Below are 17,775 nucleotides of genomic sequence, written 5' to 3'. Positions count from 1 at the left end.
TGGATAATTGTGGGAAAATTCGAAACAGAACAGCTAATTAACTTTTAAACGTTTCACGTTAATTATTCAAAACTTTGACTTTTTTAATCGTAACGTTAAAAGAAGAATCTGAGATACGATGCGTTTATCGACGATCGTAAAATTACTCAGCTACCGTTCTTGTAAAAGTATTCGTAGATTAAGCGAAACTAAGTATAGGAAACGTTATTTTATCGGTTTTCGCCTTCGTCGGGGCGAGTTTAGGTGTTTTAGGCGAGGTTAAGACTAACGGTGGGTTGGCACCAAATACGCATCGAAGCTTTTTCTTATTCTTAACTAGGCATTAACACGGAGAGGTGGTTTAAACGACGAGCTTTTATACCGACGGGTTTTTAATTAACCATTTTCTATAGCTTACGGTGTCGTGTCGCTATTCGTTAGATTCGCTCCAGTTGGTAAACACATACTGAGATATGCAATCGTCCGATACGAGAACCGTTCTTTTAGATTTTATCTTAATTACTAATATTAATATTATAAAACAATTATTAATTCTTACCTTGCGAGGTGGAATACGTTCGACTACTTCTTGATTTGGACGCTTCGACGACCCGACTTAACTTCCTCTGTAATTCCTCCTTCTCGCGATACCTGCAACAACATCACCACATCGTAGTATACTTTATCACCGCGTCGTTCAAGAAATTTGCATATAGCGCCGCCGTCGTCGAAATAACGAGCGTGGGGTGGAGAGAATGGTTACTTAGCGTCCGATCGGCAATGGCCATAAATTTCAAATGATTTCCAATAACAATAATTCATCTCGCGATGCCGCGGGCTGTTGACGTTACTTAAGAAATTGAGAGATTTTAATAGCCAAAAAAATAAATTTATTTTATAATTTCGATCATACCAGGAAATAAAACCGAATTATTCTAGTTCTAAGTCTTGTGTTAGATCTAGTGGTAGTGTAAAACTAGAACACTAGACCTAGAACTAGAAACATTCGGAGTAGTATAGTAATGTCAGTTCTGGATCAGGAGCGGGTCATGGTGACGTCACGCTCCGATGTTATAAGTATAGGGAAAGTGACCAACTTAAATCTGGGGGGCTAAAAAGTTACTGGATTTAGGTTGGTAATTGAAAAGTAACTAGATCTGGTGACTTTTTTAAAAAATTACTAGAAAAATTCGCGCCACCTAGTGCTTGGTAGTGGAATTAAACCCAAGATATTTCTGTACATGGAAAGGAGGCGCCACTTAGCCGTAAAATTTTAAAAATTGTAGAGATCTGTGGGAAACCTAACCTAAAAATTTTGCCTTGAACTCATATCTACAGATGAACACAAGATCTACACAAGAAGAGAAGTGTAAAACTAGAACTAACACTAGACCGAGAACTAGAAACATTCGGCTTTAGCCGCACGTCTCTCAAGACGGCTAAACCCGAATGATTCTAGTTCTAGGTCTTATGTTAGTTCTAGTGATACTGCTAGTGAAAAACTAAAACGAACATTAGACTTAGATCTAGAAACATTTAGATTTAGCGGCACGTCTTGCAAGACAGCTAAATCCGTATGATTCTAGTTCTAGGTCTTGTGTTAGTTCTAGTGATACTGCTAGTGTAAAACTAGAACTAACACTAGTTTTACACTAGCAGTATCACTAGAACTAACACTAGATCTAGAACTAGAAACATTCGGCTTTAGCCGCACGTCTCTCAAGACGGCTAAACCCGAATGATTCTAGTTCTAGGTCTTGTGTTAGTTCTAGTGATACTGCTAGTGAAAAACTAGAACGAACACTAGACCTAGATCTAAAAACATTTGGATTTAGCGGCACGTCTCGCAAGACAGCTAAATCCGTATGATTCTAGTTCTAGGTCTTGTGTTAGTTCTAGTGATACTGCTAGTGTAAAACTAGAACTAACACTAGTTTTACACTAGCAGTATCACCAGAACTAACACTAGATCGAGAACTAGAAACATTCGGCTTTAGCCGTGCGTCCTCAAACCTCAGACGTCCTACTCCTGTTACGGATTTTGTTAAACCTCGTCCTCAAAAGCACAAAGAGGAGAAAATAGCTGATAAGGAACCGTTCGCGAATGAAATGTTTATTTCATATAATAACTTCTGTAAATTTATCACTGATTCCAAAGACAAACAAGACGCAAACGCAGTAGCTCAACTTTATTCTGAAGATATCGATTCTCTGTGTGAATTGCTAGTTATGGTTATACGTGTTGTTAAAACTAATGCACTTAAAGCTCGTTTAAAACGGCTACTTTAAAACTACGGTCTAAAGGTAGTTCATTTAATGCTGGTTCAAGGTGTGGATCTCAAGATGACTATTCTTCTGATTATTCTACGTATTAATTTTTTATGCCTCCAATTAAGATTATGCAATGAAATGCGCAGTCGGTGCGCTCAACAAGAGAAAACTTGAAGCAATTACTTTTTGATTTTGACATTGATGTGGCACTCATTTCTGAAACCTGGTTTAAGCCTGATACGATATTTATGGTGGTGCGGCGATTTTTGTTAGGAAATCTATATGGATGGAGCTAATATGCAATGCGATGATTACCATAAACTGTTCTCTATTTCTGCTCCCCTCTTGATAGGCGGTGACTTTAATGCACACCATACTGCGTTTGGCTCCTCTAAGAATAATCAATGTGCTTTTAAAGTCTATAATCTTTTTTAAGAGAGAAGTGATTCTGTAAACAAGTCATCTTTAGTAGCGAGCTCTCTAAGACCCGTTACTACCAAACCAATGCTATCTGTCAGTTAAGCTATCTATAAGATACAATTTATCTCATAGATAACAGGGCCGTGCGTACTACCACCTCCATTTATCTCATAGTTAAGAAATCCTTGAGATAAGCAAGGAATATAGGGATTTTTTGGTCTATTATGTTAAATTAACAGCTCTATGTGGTCAAAAGACCTACTATTAGGTATTTTGACGATATTCTAACCTGTTCTAACCTTAAAATTAAAGTTTGGAAATGAAGACCGAGAAAAAGTGACGAACCACCAATTTCATCAAAGAAGAATGCGAACATCTTCTTGAATTTATTATCAAACATAAAAACGTAATAGAAAACAAAAAAAGTGATGCAGTTACATGGCAAGGAAAGCAAAAAGTATGTATATCTCGTATTATTGTATGTTAAAATATGATGGTAAATAATAATGGCACAACTAACATGATCAACGACTGAAGATACCAATTGTACACTTACTCCTACAAAATCTGCTATGGATAGCAACATGTTACCTATTGCATGAAACCGAAGAGTCAGCAACAAACGGTTTGAAGGAGGTACAGCATTATTACTAAAATGTAATCTTCTATTTGATTCGAAAGGCGATGAAAACTTTTTTTCGAGAGACGAAATCTCGTCATAAATTCAACATTTGAATGAATATTTAAATGACTCCTTATTATCCTTTCGCTTCTTCTAGGAAATAATTTATTGATTTCATCAAAAATTTGGTCTTCATCTCCAATGTCGAAGAGATTATCCATGATGATTTTATCTAATGTTAATTATTAATACACTGACCGGCAAAAAAAACCGGCCACTAAAATTTAGCCACAATTTCAAAGCAGGGTTTCTCGCGAACCACTCATTCGATTTTGATGATTCTTTTTTTGATTGAAAGGTTGATTCTTCTGTAACAATCCTGCCATAGAAATTTTTATTCGGACATTAATTTGAGCATATACGGGGTGCAAGAATGAGAATAATTTTTTTTCTCGAAATTTGTAATACCCTGTGGGGTGCAGATGCTACAGCAGATGGTGTAAACTGAAATCAAACGGTAGCCCAATCTTTTCTGAACAGTTTGTTTTTTTATTCACTCTATTATCTCTACTACTAACGAAGATGCAGTGTTTTAGAGCGAACGCCTGTGAAAACAAAACAAACAAGCATAACAAATCTAAGGTGGAGCGCTAGGTAGCGTATGAGAGTTGTTTCGAATAGTAAATTGACGGTTGTTAAAGATGCCGTTGTCAGTAACTGATGTTGCCCGTATTGTTACTTTAATTGAGGATGGCAAAAGTCAGCAACAGTTCAGGATACCTAGAACCGATATGTGGAAACAGGAAATTTTACTAGGCGGCAAGGTTCCGGTAGAAGATGAGTGACAACGGCAGTTGATGACCGATTTATTATTCTAAAAACTCTGAGAAATCGTAGAACGACAGCTGTAGAAACTCGTCATCGTCTTCAAACGGTGCGTGGGGTTGATGTAAGTGAAAGAACCATTCGTCGAAGACTTGCTGAAAGTGATCCGACTGCAAGAAGACCTGCCAAAACACAGCGCCTGCTCCAAAGACATCGGCGAGCACCAAATTGAAGAATTTGGGCGCGGACATACAAATTGGGGAATGGAACAATGGAGTAAGGTGCTCTTCACCGACGAGTCCCGATTTTGTTCACCTGATGGTCGAGTATGAGTGTGGAGACGTCGTAATGAAAGCTTTGCGACCTGCACAATTTCGGAAAGAGTACCTTTCCATGGAGGTTCGGTCATGGTATGGGCGGGTATTTCGACGGAAACGCATACAGCGCCCATCTTTATTGAAAATGGCACGCTAAATGCCCAACGTTATATCCAAGATATTCTGCAAGAAGCTGTCGTGTCCTCCCATTTGATTGTTGATAGCAGACAAAACCACTACTCATCCGTAAAAAGGACTTTCCTCCATTGCTCGATTTCCCAATTCACATGTAAACGTGCAGATTGAAGACGGGTTCGTCGATATCTTGGAAGCAGCCTCGGTCCTTTGGCAGCCTTCTTGCAGCCAGATTACTTCTAGCAAGTTTTCAGCAAATGGTTCTCTCACTGACATCAACAACGTGCACCATTTGAAGACGACGCCGAGCTTCTATAGTTGTCGTTCTGCGATTGCTTAGAACAATAAAACGGTCATCAGCTACTATTGTCACTCATCTTGTTTTCACAGGCGATCGCTTTAAAATACTGCATCTTCGTTAGTAACAAAGATAATAGAGTGAATAAAAAAAGAAAATACTCAGAAAAGATTGGGCCACTGTTTGATTCCAGGTAGTACCCTCTGCTGTAGCAGTTGCACCCCACAGGGTGTTACAAATTTCGAGAAGAAAAGTTTTTCTCATTTTTCTCAACCCGTATATGTTCAAATTAAAATCAGAATCAAAATTTCTATCGCAGGATTATTACAAAAGAATCAACCTTTCCATTAAAAAAAGAATCATCAAAATCGAATGCGCGGTTCGCGAGAAAGCCAGCTTTGAAGTTGTGGCTAATTTATAGTGGCCGGTTTTTTTTGCCGGTCAGTTTAGTTTTTTATTTAAATTTATATTACTTTTCTTATTTTAACTAAAATAGTAAAACGCTCGAATTTTATACGTCAGTATAAATTCTATTTGAGGTATAGCAACTTATCCGATACCAAATCCATGGGTTACAGATATTTCAAAAGTTATCCCTTGGATAGCGGTATCTGTAAGATAAATACAGTGGTAGTAACCAATTTTTAAGCTATCCGATAGATAACGCTATCAGAGACTTTAACTATAAGTGGTAGTAGTGGGCCTAAAGAAGGGTCATAATTGCTACATAGACAACTTTCCCCAAACCTTTCCTTATTTAATAATAAGTGTGCTTTTCAGGTTCTACAGTTATTCAGCGAGACAAACATTACACAACAACTGTAAGAGACTAGAATAGATGAGGATGACAAAAAACAAGTGTCCTGATGTTGCCTAGTTTTGATTTTATGGTGACATTATATAAAGCATGTCAGTAAAGTCCAAACTCATTCAGTGATCATCACACATCTTTAATATAGATCATCAGATTAGAGTTGTTCACTTTGCGACCAACTTTGTCATAAAGTATGTTACAGATATCTGAACAAAATCGCGATAATTATCATTGAATGAAAATTCTTGGTGGAAAAGCTACCGATTTTAGGTCTCTTACCATTTAAGTTATAGTGAAAGTGAAATTTACGAGCAGAACAGGCCGCAAATCGATGCAAATACAGGTTGATTCACAATTAGCGTTTCATCATCGGGCGTCGCATTCGCCCGTAAACGGTTAATTTATGACGGGCTTTAGGACGACGACACAACTCTGCGTAGCGGCGATCGTAAGAAATGAGTGAAACCGTCACTCTTCTTCTACATCTGACTACTATACAGAAGAAAAAAAAAATTTCTTCTCTAATTGCTTGAAAGGCGTCGCCGTGGGCGTCGATTTAACGTAGTCGTTGCCAAATGATGATTGCAGGCTATAAATTGTCCTTGAATTTCCCTTCATTCCCCTTCCGTCTCATCCGATCGGTAAGGAAGGGTCAAAAGGATTCATTCAGGAAAGGATTCAGGCGCCTAATGATCTCTAAACGCGCTGGAGATAGTTTGCGCGATTATCCTTGTTTAGGATTACGTTCGCGTGACGAGGATTTATGGAGTTACATTAATGCTCGAAGTGAGGCCGAGATAAATTAAATCGCGCGCGCGCGCGAGCATCCAAACATCTGATTGCCGACGTGAATTACTTAAACACCCACCTTGATGCGTGGGGCCAAAGCTTATGTTAGACTGTGACAGGATAACGACCAGATGTAAAATACGATTATAATGGGACGAAATTATAATAACATAAAACGTTTTATTGTTACTTGTAACTTTACGACAAATAATTTTCTTTATTTTATGGTTAATTAAGTTTACTATGAAATTCATAAGTCGTAAATTAAAAGAATTTATTTCGAGAAACTCCTATAAAATAAGAAATCATTTTAAATGAGTTCAAACACAAATTCCTAATTATCCATTAACCGTAACAATAGCCACAATGTGCTAGGTGGGGAATCACGAATCACGAACAACATCTGTTCCTTTCAACTATTCGCTTCTATACAATATGAAAATTGCATTAAAGTAGATAACCTAACACGTTACGTGATTTACTAACATCATTTAAAACATCAATAGAGAGAACGGTATTTATTTTTTTTATTTCTATTTTTATTATCTCAAACATTTCAAAATAGCTGTGATAAATTTGAAATGAAAGGTTATGCAAAGTAGAAGTTGCGCGACAAGACAGAACGATGAACGACGTCATGTCCACAAGCTTGTATTTTTAACTGTAGTTTTAAAGACGAGAAAGAAAAATTGCTACAGTTTATTGTTGCTGGAACTTTTATGGGATGGATTCGGGTTTCTCTTCTTCCTTCTTGACACACCATAAAAGAACAATCATTTTAACTTTACGACCGGTTATTTTTATTTTAAGTAACGGTACAAAAAACCAGTAGAAAACATCTCAAAGCTAATGGGTTGTTATTAAAAACCGTATTAAAGGAGAATTCTTTTACAATTTTATAGTTGTATTAAAATTTAGAAAAACTTTAAATACATTGTAAAGTTGGGTATCTCTAACGTTATTTATTATTTTATTCTAAGAGAAAATAAGACACAAACTACAGAAACTCTTCTTTTTGCAGCTTCATTCTCTTTCCACTTTTTTTTTCTCTGTTTGGTTCTATATTTGCAGTCTCTTTCCATTCTGCATATTTCCGTCATTTTTTTTTCTATCTTTCCAATGTATAGAAAAATGACTAGAAGAAGCTGATAATTTCATCCACTCTGCTTCATTTCTAGTACTATTTTTGCCCTTCAGAGCCTCTTTCTCTCTTTCCAATCTCCATCCTTTCTACCCAGTCTCTCTTCTGTATTTCCAATGCCTATTTCATTTTCTCTTTCCAGATTGTTCCTTACTTCCTCTATTACCAGTTTCTTCTAGTCTACTTCATTTTCAGTACCATTTTTGCCCTTCCAGTCTTTCTGCGCAGTCTGGTTCCTGTCTTTCTAACTTTTAACCAGTCTTTTTCTCCTGTGTTTGGTCTCTTTCCAGTCTTCATCTTTTCTGCCTAGTCTCCTTCTTGTCTTTCCAAACATTGAACAATAGAATCATGTGAATGGCAACTACATTCTGAGAGTGAGGAATAAACCAAAAGCTGTTTGGCAAGTAATTAACAACAACTCAAGAATAAATTCCAAACATAGCATCAAAACTAACATAGAAATTGCTTCAAGGATAGGAACTAGCCTTTGCAAGACGAATGATTACATGAATTGTGTTAAATGTAATGTTAGATCCTTTGTACTGTTATGTACAGCTATGGAAAGAGATATTCAACACTATAATGCAACTAAATAATAGTAAATCGGAAGATTACTATGGAATGACAACATATACCAGTGGTGTTCACTAATTTTTGATCAAGATCGATTTTTTATATAAATGTCTTGCCAAGATCGACCGAACGGTTTAAAGTAACCTTCCTTTTTTTTGTGCTCTGAGGCTCAGATATAGATATTTCAGACTCACGATTTTCATGGCGATCAACGTTATGGCCACCACTGATTTAGAGCTTATAAATAAAAAATGGTAATAATTGGGTTCAATCTTTTTATGGATTTAGTCTTTATGGCCCATTAGTAAGGTTTTATGTATAAAAAGTTTTTCTCCATCGCTTTTAGTTTTTGAGTAATGATTGAGTTAATTTTCGAAAATCAACAATTTTGATGTTTAATCGATTTAGAGCTTATAAATAAAAAATGGTAACAATTGGGTTCAATCTTTTTATGGATCTAGTCCTTATGGTCCATTACTAAGATTTTATGTATAAAAAATATTTCCCCATCGCTTTTAGTTTATGAGTTATCATTGAGTTAATTTTCGAAAATCAACCATTTTGATGTTTAATCCATTTAGAGCTTATAAATAAAAAAATAGTAATAATTGGGTTCAATCTTGTTATGGATCTAGTCTTTTTCGTCTATTACTACGGTTTTATGTATAAAAAGTTTTTCTCCATTGCTTTCAGTTTTTGAGTTATGATTGAGTTAATTTTCGAAAATCAACAATTTTGATGTTTAATCCGTTTAGAGCTTATAAATAAAAAATGGTAATAATTGGGTTCAATCTTTTTATGGATCTAGTCTTTATCGCCCATTACTAAGGTTTTCTGTACAAAAAGTTTTTCTCCATCGCTTTAAGTTTTTTAGTTATGATTGAGTTAATTTTCGAAAATCAACAATTTAAGTTTAATCAATTTAGAGCTTATAAATGAAAAATGGTAATAATTGGGTTCAATCTTTTTATGGATCTAGTCTTTATGGTCCATTACTAAGGTTTTATGTATATAAAATATTTCCCCATCGCTTTTATTTTATGAGTTATGATTGAGTTAATTTTCGGAAATCAATAATTTAAGTTTAATCAATTTAGAGCTTATAAATAAAAAATGGTAATAATTGGGTTCAATCTTTTTATGGATCTAGTCTTTATGGTCCATTACTAAGGTTTTATGTATAAAAAGTATTTCCCCATCGCTTTTAATTTATGAGTTATGATTGAGTTAATTTTCGAAAATCAACAATTTTGATGTTTAATCGATTTAGAGCTTATAAATAAAAAATGATAATAATTGGGTTACATCTTTTTATGGATCTAGTCTTTATGGTCCATTACTAAGGTTTTATGTATGAAAAGTATTTCCCCATCGCTTTTAGTTTTTGAGTTATAATTGAGTTAATTTTCGAAAATCAACAATTTTGATGTTTAATCGATTTAGAGCTTATAAATAAAAAATGGTAATAATTGGGTTCAATCTTTTTATGGATCTAGTTTTTATGGTCCATTACTAAGGTTTTATGTATAAAAAATATTTTCCCATTTCTTTTAGTTTATGAGTTATGATTGAGTTAATTTTCGAAAATCAACAATTTTGATGTTTAATCGATGTAGAACTTATAAATAAAAAATGGTAATAAGTGGGTTCAATCTTTTTATGGATCTAGTCTTTATCGCCCATTACTAAGGTTTTCTGTATAAAAAGTTTTTCTCCATCGCTTTTAGTTTTTCAATTTAGATCGAGTTAATTTTGGAAAATCAACAATTTTGATGTTTAATGGATTTCGACCTTATAAATAAAAAATAGTAATAATTGGGTTCAATCTTTTTATGGATCTAGTCTTTATGGTCCATTACTAAGGTTTTATGTGTAAAAAATATTTCCCCATCGCTTTTAGTTTATGAGTTATGATTGAGTTAATTTTCGAAAATCAACAATTTTGATGTTTAATCGACCTAGAGCTTATAAATAAAAAATGGTAATAATTAAGTTCAATCTTTTTATGGATCTAGTCTTTATGGTCCATTACTAAGGTTTTATGTATAAAAAAATATTTCCCCATCGCTTTTATTTTATGAGTTATGCTTGAGTTAATTTTCGAAAATCAACAATTTTGATGTTTAATCAATTTAGAGCTTATAAATAAAAAATGGTAATAATTGGGTTCAATCTTGTTATGGATCTAGTCTTTATGGCCCATTACTAAGGTTTTATGTATAAAAAGTTTTTCTCCATCGCTTTTAGTTTTTCAGTTTTGATTGAGTCAATTTGCGAAAATCAACAATTTTGATGTTTAATCGATTTAGAGCATATAAATAAAAAATGGTAATAATTGGGTTCAATCTTTTTATGGATCTAGTCTTTATGGTCCATTACTAAGGTTTTATGTATGAAAAATATTTCCCCATCGCTTTTAGTTTATGAGTTATGATTAAGTTAATTTTCGAAAATCAACAATTTTGATGTTTAATCGATTTAGAGGTTATAAATAAAAAATGGTAATAATTGGGTTCAATCTTGTTATGGATCTAGTCTTTATCGCCCATTAGTAAGGTTTTATGTATAAAAAGTTTTTCTCCATCGCTTTTAGTTTATGAGTTATGATTGAGTTAATTTTCGAAAATCAACAATTTTGATGTTTAATCCGTTTAGAGCTTATAAATAAAAAATAGTAATAATTGGGTTCAATCTTGTTATGGATCTAGTCTTTATTGCCCAGTACTACGGTTTTATGTATAAAAAGTTTTTCTCCATCGCTTTCAGTTTTTGAGTTATGATTGAGTTAATTTTCGAAAATCAACAATTTAAGTTTAATCAATTTCGAGCTTATAAATGAAAAATGGTAATAATTGGGTTCAATCTTTTTATGGATCTAGTCTTTATGGTCCATTACTAAGGTTTTATGTATAAAAAATATTTCCCCATCGCTTTTAGTTTATGAGTTATGATTGAGTTAATTTTCGAAAATCAACAGTTTTGATGTTTAATCGGTTTAAAGCTTATAAATAAAAAATGGTAATAATTGAGTTCAATCTTGTTATGGATCTAGTCTTTATCGTCCATTGCTAAGGTTTTATGTATAAAAAGTTTTTCTCCATCGCTTTTAGTTTTTGAGTTATTATTGAGTTAATTTTCGAAAATCAACAATTTCGATGTTTAATCGATTAAGAGCTTATAAATAAAAAATGGTAATAATTGGGTTCAATCTTGTTATGGATCTAGTCTTTATGGTCCATTACTAAGGTTTTATGTATATAAAGTATTTCCTCATCGCTTTTAGTTTATGAGTTATGATTGAGTTAATTTTCGGAAATCAACAATTTTGATGTTTAATCGACCTAGAGCTTATAAATAAAAAATGGTAATAATTGGGTTCAATTTAGTTGTGGATCTAATCTTTATGGTCCATTACTAAGGTTTAATGTATATAAAATATTGCCCCATCGCTTTTAGTTTATGAGTTATGATTAAGTTAATTTTCGAAAATCAACAATTTTGATGTTTAATCGATTTAGAGGTTATAAATAAAAAATGGTAATAATTGGGTTCAATCTTTTTATGGATCTAGTCCTTATGGTCCATTACTAAGGTTTTATGTATAAAAAGTATTTCCCCATCACTTTTAGTTTTTGAGTTGTAATTGAGTTAATTTTCGAAAATCAACAATGTTGATGTTTAATCGATTTAGATCTTATAAATAAAAAATGGTAATGATTGGGTTAAATCTTTTTATGGATTTAGTCTTTATGGTCCATTATTAAGGATTTATGTATAAAAAATAATTCTCCATCGCATTTAGTTTTTGAGTTATGATTGAGTTAATTTTCGAAAATCAACAATTTTAATGTTTAATCGATTTAGAGCTTATAAATAAAAAATGGTAATAATTGGGTTCAATCTTGTTATGGATCTAGTCTTTATGGCCCATTACTAAGATTTTATGTATAAAAAGTATTTCCCCATCGCTTTTGGTTTTTGAGTTATAATTGAGTTAATTTTCGAAAATCAACAATTTTGATGTTTAAACAACTTAGAGCTTATAAATAAAAAATGGTAATAATTGGGTTCAATCTTTTTATGGATCTAGTCTTTATGGTTCATTACCAAGGTTTTATGTATAAAAAATATTTCCCCATCGCTTTTAGTTTATGAGTTATGATTGAGTTAATTTTCGAAAATCAACAATTTCGATGTTATTACGATGTTATTATTGTTACGGTATTAAGTAATTTCTGCCATGTATCAACTATCTCCAAATCATTCTGCAAATCGCACATTGTTATAATTAGACAAGAAAATCCGCATTAGTAAACTTGCATGATAGATCTTTCAGCTATAAGAATATCAATTCTATGTCTAGAAGAATTATGGTAAACTTTCCGGTTGCTTGATCTGTAGCTCAGACGAGCAAGCCCAAATTCAGAAAAAATGTTGATGAATGCTGATAGATTCCATACAATGTATCAAGCAGAACTAGAATTTAGAGACATTTAACTTAGAGAGACAAAAAAAATCAAAAAGCCTAACCTAAAATTAAGTATACGGATGTAAATGACTTGTTAGTAAAAATTTTCTGATTAACACCGGTCTTGAAAGCGGTCTTCTCTGTGTCTGTATAAGTACACCGGATGCTATAAAGTGCGTGTTTTCGAATCGAGAATGCTGCGCTAGCAGTGCTTCGCCAAACGTCCGCTTTTAGCGATACGGGTTGCGCTCTTGATCGTAAAAGGTACGAGAAGTTTTAAAACAACAAATTTAAAAAATTCTCCAAACAAATTTGATACACCCCATCGAAAGAATTCAAAAATAATTAATGCAGCACTCCTTTATATATTTAATATAGTATGGCATAAAGTCGTCAAGGAACGTCAAGTAACCGTTGAAACAGTTAGAACAACATTCACTACGCTCGGTAGCAATGTTTTTAGACGTCCAAGAAAGTTCTATAATTTACGTAGAGGGCGGTTATAAAACATCAAGTTCCCCTCTACCTTCAATGTTAACGTAGCAACCCAAGAAGACGACGTAGTACACCTGAAGTCAACGGTGCTTTGCGAAGAAAGATTCATTTCACGTCTCAACTTTACTTACATCCGGAATCTTATAAAATAATTGATTAATATATTATTTGACAAGATTGAATAATGCAATAAAAATGGAAAAAAAAGAAATAAATAAAATAAAAATTGTTAATGGGGCATAGGTAATTAATTGGCGCGTGATTGGTCGTAACAGGTACAACAGTTCATTTCGTTTTTGTACGCGCGACTCGATCTGGTCTTGTAAATCAACCTGATTGCATGGAGGTCTCTGACAGTAATGAGCGGAAATCGCTCCTCTACTAAAAAGAACCACGAAACCCCATAACAATTTATCCACAGACCGTAATAATACCGAGGCGCTAATAAAGCGTCAATTCTCTTTTTTATTATTATTAGAACGAGGTTACAATTGTCTAAGGATCATTTTCGATTTTCATTATGCGTTTATTCACCTTTCAAAACCAATTTTAACCGGATGAAAGGAAAACGATAGAAGCAAATAAACGAAAATTGATTGATTTTTTAATTGGGAAAAAATCATAATAAATAAAAGTAAAGTTAAAGCGTGCGTAAAACGGAAAACTAGAAGGACAGGAAATCGAATTGAACAAGAATCGAACGTATATAAAGAGAAGTTGAAGAAGTAAAAAAATAAATGACGATGACGATAGAGGGCATAACGGTTTTGAGTCGAGTACGGGCGGTTGAGTTATTGTTATACCCGTTTTCGACGACGTCTTTAATAAAATATCACGGGAGGTTTAAATCAATCGAATAATTATCGGTTACAACGATAACTTGTTTACCGTTTTATTACTCATACTGAGGTTGAAACCGATTGAAGATGGTTCAATTTCCCGGAAATCGACTCGACGATGTCCGTTTCTAATAGATAATTATTGCTTAATCGAAACGATTCGATTTCAATTGGTTGTAAATTATTATGGTAATGGTTTTAATTATTGTTATAACGTGACTCTTATATAACTTCTTGTTTTTAATCAATTTCTAAATAAATTTATGATAAAAATTGTTTAAAAGAATCATAAATCACTCAATTTATAGCCCGAAAGCTCGGAAAGCTATACAGCCTGATTCAGAGTAAGCGAATTATTTTTTTTAGCCACACTATGGGTACTACTTTCAAAATATTTGGCAGTAATATGTTTTGGGTCATTCTCTACACGATGGTGATGCCACATTTTCAATTGGAAGAATTATTTCAAAATGGCGACATGCGCTACTATACTCTGTTTTTAAACCAGGAGGAGTAAACGCGAAAGTCAGATTTACACTAGGAAAAATCACCAGAAAATATCACTAGATATTTTGGCGGTAAATTTAAATTAATAATTGTTATTATTTATTTATTTACTTATTATTGTATTTATTTTCGTTTGTTATCGTCAACACTAAACATACAAATTAACATTGAAGTTATGAGTGTATTTATTTCAAAATATAATACGTCTCACTTATCGATTGAAATTACAACTACAACACATTAAATTCCTGAAAACTTGCTTAAGAGAAAAACTATTTCCTAACTTCACCAATAAAAAATATCCAGAACACTTACATGAAAATAAAATAATATCCTTGAAAACACAGCACATTAAAAAGACTATAAACGGACACTATAATAAAATCAACTTAATTAATATAGAACTATATTATTTGTACCAAACAATTAGTAAACAAGTACACCACATCGAACTAGAACAAAGCATTGAAGATGCCAAGAAACACGATAACAATTTATTAGAAGAAATAAATAAAAAGAAAAGAGATACACATAATTTTCATCCCAGAATCACAAATCTTACAAATGTTAGTTTCAGTCCGGAAGAAGAAGAATTTCTGAACAAAGGACAGAAATTTGCCACAAAGACAAATCTTAATTTACCCCTAATTGCCATAGAAATACAATCCACTCTAAAAGGACACAAAGATGAAGAAAAGATAAAAAAGGATATACAACAGATACTTTTGAAGGAGGAAAAGAATAGGAGCCATAACAACAATACCGAAAAGAAAATGATAAAAAACCAATCAAGAACTATTAAGAACATTAAACGGAAAATAGAGGAAAACAATCTAATAGTCACACCAGGAGACAAAAACGCTGGTCTAATAATTCTAAAAAGAGAAAAATATATCTCCAAAACAGAACATTTCATGAAAGATAACAACTTTGAATTAATAAACAAAGACCCCACTAAAACCTTTCATAAAGAAACAAAAAATACCATTAGAAAATGTGAAGAAACACTTTATAAAATAACAGGTAACAAAAGAACGTTGAACATAATGAATCCTCAAATCCCAAAATTATATTCACTCATAAAATTACACAAAGAAGATCACCCCATCAGACCTATAATCAGCTGCATAAATTCCAGTACATATAACTTATCAAAAATATTAGTTAATTTTTTGAGAAACTACATAAACTTTCAACCCAAACATACAATCATCAACCGAAATCAACTTATCTCCCTAATTACTAACCTACGATTACCCAATAAATACAAAATTTTATCATTTGACATTAAAAACTTATATACAAATATACCAGTTAAAGAAACCTTAGAAACAATTAAAGAAATTATTCAAGATACCTTTACAAAAGAAGACGACATCAAAAATATTTTAACCTTATTTAAACAGTGTACAAAACAAAATTTTTGCCAATTCAACAACCAGATCTATAAATACAATGATGGACTTTCAATGGGTTCACCTCTAAGCAGCATTCTCGCAGATGTCTTTCTTAATAAAATTGAAACAGAAAAGATTATCAATGAAAACAACCCCTACAATAAACACATTCTTTTATGGACCAGGTATGTGGATGATATTTTGGTTGTCATTGATGATGAAACAAAAATAAGTGATCTGCACAACTATATAAATACTCTGCACAATAAATTACAATTTACGGTTGAAATTGAAAATGAAAACAAACCGACTGTATCATACCCTACGAATCTCATCATCACGAAAACCAGAAATATGCTTCTTTCAGAGCATATATTTGGCGAGCTTTAAATTCCCACCTTACCCAACAAGAATTTGAAAAAGAAATTAATATTATACAACAAATAGCCCAAAACAATAATTATCCACAATATAACATACACAAACTGATTGATAAAATACAACAAAAGACCACTTTACTCAATATAACTTCTATGAGGAACGATAACAATACAAATAATAATATTATTTATCGTGCCATCACCTACCCAGGAAAAAATTTCCCATAAAATTCAAAAAATATATAGACAATATAACATCTGTTTATCCTTCAGATCTAGCAACACCACCAAGAATAAAATAGTTAATAACAAAGACAAAACAGACTTTTTACAAAAAAGTGGTATATACCAACTAGAATGTGACACTTGTGGAGCCATATACATAGGAGAGACTGGTAGAAGCCTTATCCAGAGAATCAAAGAACACAAAACTAGAGAAAGCTCAAATTTTGGAAGACATCTTATGTTTAATAATCACAACTTTGATGAAAGGAAAAATAGCAAAATAATACATCAAATGAACAAGAGCCTTCACATGGAACTACTAGAACTCTACGAAATTAATAAGTTTAAACATGACAACGCAAACATTGAAATACTAAATGAACAGATTTTACCACAAAAAACACCACTATATTGCTGTTTAAAAAACCCATTCCCAAAATAATGCACTTTTCTCATCAAAAGAGAGAATCGAGTTTGGTGGCGACTCGATTACTGCATTGATGAGAACCCATGCCCCAAATCCCCTTAATCTTGAATTTTCCTTCGAATGTACCTCCCATGTTAATTTTGTTTCATTTTGAAGATTTATGCATTTTATAGTTTATATAAAGAAAAGATAGAATTATTTATTCCAGTTTGGTGATGTTTAGATTTGTTGTGGATGTGCAAATTTTTGTCGTTTTAACTTTGAATATTGATTGCGAAAACAATAGTATAATTTGATTTGGTTTTATCTCAAATTTTATAAATTAAATACAGATTCCTATTTTTTCAATTGTTCATAACCTAGAAATAACTCATTGCCCAACTTGTCACACATATAATAATTGGCGAGTTAATTATTAATATTAGTTTTTGTGATAGATAGTTGTAGTTTAGTGCATGAATAGATATAATGATAAGCAAACATTCACTTCCCAATGTTTATAGAAACTAGTTAACGTAAGTGTTTTTTACAATTAATAGTCCCTCTTTTGTTAACCTATAAAAAATATAATTATGAATAATTTTTATACTTACCTTTGTAGAGGTCTCTGAAGACGGTAATGTAACCGAAACTAGTAAGACAAATATATAAATAATCACCATAGTATATAATTTTAATTAATATTTACCTTAATAATAAAGAAGGGTTTAAGAACACAAAATTTACAATAATGACACGAAACTGTCGAATTGTCAATAACCTAACCTTCAAATTCAAAATTGCCTGTGTGTGAACCTTCCTCGCATTCAACCAATCACGTGCAAGGTCAATCTGGTGACAAATTTAAAATACT

The 17,775-nt window shown here is 32.6% G+C and overlaps 1 protein-coding gene and 1 long non-coding RNA gene across 2 annotated transcripts in view; one reads left to right on the top strand and one right to left on the bottom strand.

Moving 5' to 3' along the window:
- The window catches only part of LOC139432645 (uncharacterized), an 82,625-nt gene that overhangs the window by 47,290 nt on the left and 17,560 nt on the right, over nt 1-17,775 (top strand). The gene's annotated exons all lie outside the window — the stretch shown is intronic.
- Nucleotides 1-17,775, bottom strand: part of LOC111419863 (unconventional myosin-IXb-like dachs) — a 98,282-nt gene that overhangs the window by 69,296 nt on the left and 11,211 nt on the right. The window contains exon 2 of the mRNA XM_071201388.1: nt 539-630. Coding sequence (XP_071057489.1) covers nt 539-630 — 92 coding nt within the window. The remainder of the gene's footprint in view (nt 1-538; nt 631-17,775) is intronic.

The sequence above is a fragment of the Onthophagus taurus genome, chromosome 1 (assembly GCF_036711975.1).
Source record: "Onthophagus taurus isolate NC chromosome 1, IU_Otau_3.0, whole genome shotgun sequence".
NCBI lineage: Eukaryota > Metazoa > Arthropoda > Insecta > Coleoptera > Scarabaeidae > Onthophagus > Onthophagus taurus.
This window is presented reverse-complemented; position numbering and strand designations above follow the sequence as displayed.